An 8,551-nucleotide genomic window follows, 5' to 3' on the forward strand; every position below is an offset into this window, starting at 1 on the left:
CATACATATTTGCATCTTTCTAAGATGAAGGGTTGCTTGCTGTAAACTATTTAATGTTTAATATTTGGCGATATGGACATATATTTTTAGAGTTAGATGTATGTAGACATCAGAATAGGTCAGAAATGAGAAACCAAAGTGATACATGCATATAGGGTTACAAGAATTTTTTGTTCATCTTTTTGTAAGTCATGTATTCCCACGATTCATTATTATTTTAATCGTAATGAATCATAGATTTCTAGATTGCCACTAATTTCGACGAAACTATTTTCTTGTGTAGGCAGACATATGCTGCGATGAAATAAAAAGGAAGAACAAACCAATAATTTTGTCACATCTTATCCTGATCTAACACTGGTGTGCTATTTATATTCTTTCTATATTGTGTTTTGCCTTATAAGCGTTGATATATGTGTCTCAATGGTTATGGTGTTAGAATTCCTGGATAGTGGCTCATTGCTAGCTTGCACAAAAAAGTTATTCCTTAACGTGAATTACAGATATGCTCCCCATTTTAAAAGAAGGCCAGGAGAAGATGTCAAAGAGTGATCCATCGTCGGGTATCTTTATCGAAGCTGATGAGGTTCTCATGATATTTTAGGAAATGTTACAAATGATAGATTAGCAAATAACTTTCCAAGAGTAGCATTATCATGAAGGTAATATGGATCCCAAATGCACATTGTGACTTCAGTAACAATTAAACGACTTTGAGCACCACCTGAGCTTAGATTGGCACTGAATGCATGACAAGAAAGGAAAATTCTAAGTCCATTTCTTCCATGTCCGAATGGCAAACATGTAACATGTAGATATTTGTGAATGGAGTAGATATTTGTGAATATAAAAAATTTGAGTGCTTATTTCATATTCAAACTATACCAATTATATAAGTTTTAAAAATATATTTCAAACGATGTAGAATCTTGTGGGCTTTTAGAATATATTGTGCCTTTTATACATGGTAATTTTTGCAGATATTATTTAATATGCTGCGAGAAGAAAAATAGCCGTAGCAGCGCACGTGCATTCAACTAGTAATAGTAAAGATTGAAAAAAGCAGACGACCTGCACCTAACTGGGCCGGCCCGTACAGCGCGCGGAGGTGTGCGGCGCGCAATAGGCGCCGACCTAGTCGGTGTATAGGATCTGCCTTTCCTACATGGACCAAGAGTATTTTAGAATTTGTATTAGGACATGGGCTAAGACCCAAGGCCATCAGCAGGACTAAACCTCGGTTGGATTATGCGAGGGTTGACGATGATGCTTCCTTCGATGAACACAGTTTGAAAGGGACTACTAGAGCATCTCTAGTAAATATGTCAACCCGCAAACCGCAAACACGCAGATGCAGACCGAGAAAAACGTGATTTGTAGGCCGAAAAAAGCGTGGTTGAACACAAAACCTGCAACATAGATTGCAAAACCGGTGTTCGATGAAATGACACAGCTCGATGAAATGTTTGGAACTCGCGTGAAAGTTCAGAGATGGTAAACCTAGAGGGGGGTGAATAAGTTTCCACAAATTTTAATTCTTTACTTGCAATATTAGGCTTTGCGGAATATAAATATGAGCCTAATGCAAACTAGGTGAAGCAACCTATATGAGGATACAAGTAACTCAAGAACGAAGGCTCTCACAGGCAGTTATATCACAAGTAAGGAGTTCGGTTAGAGATAACTGATAGCACGCGGAGACGAGGGTTTATTCCTGTGTTCCCTTCCTTTGCAAGAAGGTACGTCACGTTTGGAGGGGTGGAGGTCCCACGAAGGATTCCCCACGCCACGAAGGCTCACCCTATTCTCCGAAGCCTATCCCACGAAGGAATAGCTCACTCACTTGTGGTAGACTTTGAGGTAGCCTACAAACCTTCACAATCTTGTCAGGAGCAAATCCACAGGGCGGATGCTTCCGGACCTCTCTTACCCACCTAGGGTTTCCAAGGAACCCTAGAGAGCAAGTTTCTTGATGAATATAAGGGGGAATAAGATTTGGCTTGGTAGAACAGTAGATCGGGTCCTCCTCTATCGTTTCCCCGGAGGGATTTGAGTTTGGGTGGAGGAGAAGGGAGATCTGAGGTTTTTGGTGTTTCTAACAATGGAGTATGAGAGAGAGAGCTCAAGAACAACTTGTAGTGTAGTGCCTACCCCTTCAGAGGTAGAAGAAGGGGTATATATAGTGTCACTTGAAATATGGCCATTGGCCACTGGCCACCTCAGCTTTTTCCCCGAGGAACCCGGTCAACCGGACCAGGGACCGGGCCATCCGGCGCAGGGCCCGGTCAGACCGGGCCAGGGAATGGACCAGCCGGTCCAAACCGGAGCGTGGGCCGGACCGAGACCGGATTAGAGAATTGTCGCGCAGTAGTCCTCCCGGATGGCATCAGCGTAGGAGCCGGTTGCCACCGGGGCGCCCGGCCTTGCACCCGATCCGACCGGGCGCCTGACTGGAACCGGCCGGTCCAAACCGGGCGGCTGACCGGGCCGTGACCGGGGCAGATCAATGTTCTGTAGTAGTCCTCCCTGATGGCATCAGCGCAGGAGCCGGTTGGCGCCGGGGCGCCCGGCCCTGCACCCGGTCCGACCGGGCGACTAACCGGAACTGGCCGGCGCAGGGGTCGGTCCGACCAGGTCTCTGACCAGCAAGATGCAGTAGATCCTTTTTGATTGTTGTCAAAGTGGGGGGTCTCCTTTAGCCTTCTTGTTCCATTGATACACCATTTATGCCTCTTTGGCTAATACCTGGAATGAACCTTATAAACATGTATTAGACCAAACACTCTAGCACGGTGTCATTGTTACCAAAATAATGGATAAGGGTAAAATACCCTTACAATCTCCCCCTTATTGGTATACGATGACAAACCGAGCTAGGGTCACACACACACACACATATATATATATATATATATATATATATATATATATATATATATATATGGGAAATAGTCTGCTAACATGGGTGATAGCTATGCATACTCATCTCACCATTGGATCTTCTATAGGGAGCACAATACCAGCCTTAAGGGAGCACACGGCGTCAGCCCTCCCGTTAATAACACAACAAGAATCCACACCATTTTTTTTGCGGTACACAACTTTGTTTGGTGGCATTTTCGTGTTCCACACGCCGACGAAAATGATGTATCAACCACTGTTTTTTTGCACCGCCGACATTTGTTGTTTTATAAACTTTGGAAGCAGGCAAATACCACAAACAAAAATGAAAACCATACCACGGTCCAAAAATCATACCAAAACAACAACCAAGTGTCGGTCACGGTTGTTTATTTTTGAAACAGTTGGAGCAGGCAAATCCCATTCACCAAAATAGCCTACTATTCCACGGCCAATCTATAACAAAATAACAACCAAGCTCGGTCAAGGTTGTGTATTTTTCAAACTGTCCTCATCAGCCAAAATGACAACCATAGCACGGGCAGAAATGGTAGCCGTGTTCTTACTGTCATTTTGGTATTTGTTCTCCAACGACAACATGCGATTATATGTCCACATACCCAGCGTCGTACTCATTCCCAGTTGGCTTGTTTGCTAGACATATAAAGCTTCAAAAATCGTCTTTTCTAAGCACTAGATCCTGATAAGAGTGCAAGTAGCCTCACACGTTATTTTTCATCAACGATGCCGCCGGCCGTTGAGGACGAAGAGCATCATCCAAGTCCCACCAAATCCGCTCGAGCTCTAGTCGCCAGCCTAGGCGACCTGCCAGATGAGATGATTTCAGCTGTCTTGGCCGCTGCAGCTGCCTCCGCCGACTCACCGGCAGACCTTCTCTCCGCTATCATGACGTAAGATACTCCCTGTTTTCATTTGATGTCCCTCATGGTTTTACATTTTTTGCGGCTGGAATCGGAGCCCACACATTTCCCCTCTCACAATGCTCTTTTAAATATAGGTGCTAGAATGTTTTTTCGTTGGGCTGGGGTGCATCAGTCATCAGGAATGCATCCCCCCTCATCGCGATCCATGTGAAATCATGGTGTCTTGGCGCCAAACAATTCTTGCAACGTTTGCAATGACGCCGGGAACCTCGATGCATCATTCATACTTGGGATGGTAAGCTAGAAGTTTCCTTTAACTTTGACAGGATTTTTATTTTTTCGGTGGATATGTGGACGCGAGGTTTGATTCATTGAGGGCGCCATTTGTTTTTCGCAGATCTTGTACCTGGACGGGGAGAACCGCCACGGCAACGTCCTCAACGAGTACTTGTACCTCTCCGGCCGCGTCGACATGCGCGCGGTCGAGACGACCGTCCAGCACCTCACATCGGCTCCGGCGCATGGACCTCAGGACGGAGAACAACCCCTACATCAGCTTCGTCTACACACGCTTCCAGGAGCGCGCCACGGCCGTCTCCCACGGCAACACCGCACGCCTCGCCAGGGCGCGCGGTGACGGCGTCCTGGCTCGCGTCTGCGGCACCATTGCCGCCGACGATAAGCGCCACGAGATAGCCTACGCCCGCATCGTGGAGCATGGCGCACGTGCTGTGTATGACTTCTTCATGCCGCCAGCAAAAAAGAAGGAGGAGCAACATCTCAGATTCGATGATCTGCTGGATGATATGGTGGTCTCCATAATTGTTGATGTTGCTGCATCCGCCGGGTCGCTGGCCGACCTAGCAGGGGTTACCATGATGTAAGATCCTCGCACGCAAGAACAATAGATTATCGTCTCTCTTTTTTTAGGATGCTACTGCAGGTGCAAAAATGTTTGGAAGCTAGGACACAACAATTTTGTTCTCAAGAAGGCGTCGCAGCTGTGCCTCACCGTCCATGCAAGAGAGCGGACTCCGGCAACCTTGACGCCTCCTATACACTTGGCATGGTATGCTAGTAATTTTGATTTGCATAATCCCTGATCAGTCCTTTTTATTCTTTTTTACGCTTTTAGATCTTGTTATACTTGCGGCCGTTGTCGGTTGTCACAAGGAGGCGATCTACTCGATGGCCATCATCGTGTTCAACAGCAGTGTCGACATCAGGGAGAGCCGCGTCATCCTTGCCGGCGCCGCGCTGTGCGTGCGCACGGCCTCACTTGGCCAGGTGATGCGCTACGCGAGCTTGGGCACTCGTGCATGATGGATACGGCCGGCGTGGAACGCTCGATTCCCGACCAGCGCCATGAAGTCAAGACGTGGCGTTTTATGTTTTTACTGATGGCAGCTGTTGCAAAGCTTCAATAATGTATCAATTTTTTTGCACGCGTTTTTAGCGATAGTTAGATTGAATCTTCAGCTAAGTTAGCAAGAAGGAATTGTATGCCTTTGGCACATTTAGCTTCCATGGAAGACGATTTATGTGTAGGTTTGTGTAATGTTTCACACGTGTTTTCTTTGAGATGCACGTCTACGTACTATTTCCAAAAACTAGCTTTCTGCTCCCCTAAATTATTTGCATAGCAAACATTTTTTGCCATACTGTATACAAGGCAGTGAGCCAGGATTTTATGGTTGCCAGCAGAAGCAAAAAAAAGATTCTACTGTTCAAAATTTTGTGATTTTATGAGAGATTTCACAAATTGCCATGATGCCGCCAGATGAGACGTTTTGATTTTGAGCTTTTCGCACTATGGAGCAAAACTACGCCGACGACGTTTCCACCGCCTTGATCTGTCAATGCCCCCAATATATAGCACGCTTTTTATTCGTACAAAGGGCTCACGGTTCTGCTTTTCCAAAATGACAATCATGCCATGACCACGGTAGAATTAAAATACTAGAACGATTATATAGTCTTTTTCATCGGCTTAATGTTGATTTTCTTGAACGACAACCATCATACGACATGGTGGCGGCGTCAACATATGAATATTTCATCAGCTTTTAAAAAGGTGTCAAGTTTTAGAAAAAAACACTTCGACGTCGGCTCATATATGATCGCATTTCTCTAGATTTCGATGATCTTTCCTTCGCATAAATCATCTGAGGATAATCACTATGTAGGACATGAACAGCCACTACCATCCATCCATGACACATAGTAGGATTCTTCCATGGACGGATTGCCATTTTGATTCTGAACTGACAATTTCTTCACCGTGGCTCGTTACGGCTCCTGACACCCACGATGCGACAGCATGAGGCGTGCCCGCCGAGGTCAACCTGCGTCGTGTGCGAACAGCATATAAGGTTTTAAATCAACAACTTCTCAACGGTCACCGTGCACCGACTGAAAAAAATCTAAGGAGAATGTAAAACTGTCTTTTTTTCTGCAATCCACTTATCTATGTTTACAATCAAATTAAAGTAGTATAAACTCCCCATGAGTGAATCAAGAACGATAAATAATCCATCAAACAATGTCTAATGCCTTCATCACTTCAAACTAGATTTCTTATTAAAGAGTACATTTTAAACCAAATTTGGAGGATTTTAATATGAAATAATTCACGGATTGACGTTATGAGTTTGCTTGCCCAGAAAGGACCGTCAAAGATTTTCTTCCTGTACTACATTTGCTGATACACATCTTGCAAGACATGGGCAGCTGCTATCATTCATCCATGCCAGAGAGCACTATTGTTCCATGGATGGATTTTTTTTTTTCAATCTATATTTTCACTCACTTCACGGAGTATAGTGCCTTGGACTTGCCTGGCTGCAAGCGGCAGATACGTTATATGTAGCATGACGGCACGAGCTGCGCTTGTCTTTCTTCGCTGGGAAATATACAATCCAGGAAACGAAAAACACACCCGAAGATAGGTTGTCAAAACATTACTGGAAACTGCAAGATTTTGGTTCGGCTGAAAGGAAGCATCTCCATGTGCCGGTCGAACACATAAAATGTCAAAAAAAAAAAAAAAAAATCCAAAACAACAAGTTACCATCGGCTAGATATCCTGTTCCATCTCTATTTGATAGCGACATGCGAATAGAAACTAAACCACTCCCTCGTTGGCATCGCAAAGGCACAAAAAAAATCAGAAAACAACGGCCAGATGATAACACATACGGAAAGTGAACCACGGATAAAAAACGCCATGCATTTCGTGTATTTTTAGTCGGACGCAAACAGATGCCAACCATACCGCATGAGAGTTTTGGAATCAGACCACCCTGAGTAACAAATTGCCAACCGCTGCAATACGGGGAAAAAATGGTGCATACACGCCAAGACGGGGGTGTCCTTTTTTCAGTGATGAAAACTACGTTTTTTTTGCAGCGCTGTTTTTATTGCTGTTTCGCTATAATTCAACCGTCGTCAAGCACGAGAAAGATTCAAAGAACATAACGCCGTCACACGGGGTGAATTGCTTTTTGTTTGATCTGCACCTGGTGGAGCTGGGAACCACACTATCCAACGGTTTCCAGGCTATGCATAGCTACCACCCTTGGTAGCAAATCCGCGTCGATATATATATATATATATATATATATATATATTTCCTGACAAAAAATCTTTTTGAAATTTAAGAAACTAGTGTATTTTTTTGAAGGTATAAGCTCCTATATACATCTACTTTCCTTGAGCATAATATAGGGTTTTTTATTGGATTCTAAATTCCAAGATAACTCATTAGAATTATATATATATATAGGTAAATTAACTGGTGCTCCATGATGCCCGGGCACCATACGTAGATACGCGTATTTTTGCTTTGTAGTATACATACCTGAGGGTATATGTACCTAAGTTACACATACCTAAGGTATACATACCTAAGATATGCATACTCAAGTGATATATATATCGAAAATTGCTGGCTACAAAGGGTGGTAGCTACCCCGCACCCTATAGCCGTCCGATCTAGTATCTTCAAGATGCCTGCTTGGTCAAAGAATCTTAGGTGGTATGTTAATTAAGTCAGGTTAGAGGGGACACGGCTCCATGTTATACATAGTATTCCATTAGTGAAAACGTGTGGAATTTCTTTGGAATCATTGGTGTAGCTTTACACGAGAGCTGGCAGATTTTTTCCATGTCTGACTCTAGTTGCATGAGGGATAATAAAGTAATGGTATCATCTTTTCGGAGAGCTACAAAACCTTTAGAGCTTCCTTTGGTCACTGCCATTTAGTTACCTTTAGATTGGAGCTTCCTTTGGTCACTTCCATTTATTTAGCTTTAGATTGGTGCTGCTTTTCGTCATCCTTTGATCATTGTATAATCTTTATTTGAGCTAGCACGCTGCCATGGCTATATAAATCCCTCCAAAATAATGGTGCCAAAATTTGTACGTTTGCTTCATCTTTTTACTAGCCACTACGAGCATGGTGCAACTTTTTGTAAGCATCCTTTATATATTCTCTCACGATCATTGCTTTAAGATTTTGATCATAAAGCTTACAACTTTAGTACTTGATCTGATATAGTTGACAAAAAGGCATGTAGGATCAGCTTTAAGAAAAAATAAAGTGCATCTGGAGAGCTAAAAGGTAGTCACACATAAAGAGATTCCTGGAGACGGTCGTCTACCATCCACGTTTATCGTTACGGTAAGCAACACAAGCCCTAATTAAATCAAATACATTAGTCTAATTTGGCCAAACCATATGAGAGATTCCCTAGGATGGTACGAA

The 8,551-nt window shown here is 43.7% G+C and overlaps 1 protein-coding gene across 1 annotated transcript; it reads left to right on the plus strand.

Annotated features, from left to right (window-relative positions):
• The first annotated feature begins 4,306 nt into the window (after positions 1 to 4,306).
• On the plus strand, positions 4,307 to 5,108 carry LOC127303534 (stearoyl-[acyl-carrier-protein] 9-desaturase, chloroplastic-like). The gene is made up of 3 exons (XM_071820876.1): positions 4,307 to 4,665; positions 4,729 to 4,862; positions 4,921 to 5,108. Exons 1-3 carry the CDS (start codon positions 4,307 to 4,309, stop codon positions 5,106 to 5,108), a joined length of 681 nt encoding a protein of 226 aa, XP_071676977.1.
• The last annotated feature ends 3,443 nt before the right edge of the window (positions 5,109 to 8,551 follow it).

This window comes from Lolium perenne, chromosome 5 (genome assembly GCF_019359855.2).
Source record: "Lolium perenne isolate Kyuss_39 chromosome 5, Kyuss_2.0, whole genome shotgun sequence".
NCBI classification, from domain to species: Eukaryota; Viridiplantae; Streptophyta; class Magnoliopsida; order Poales; family Poaceae; genus Lolium; species Lolium perenne.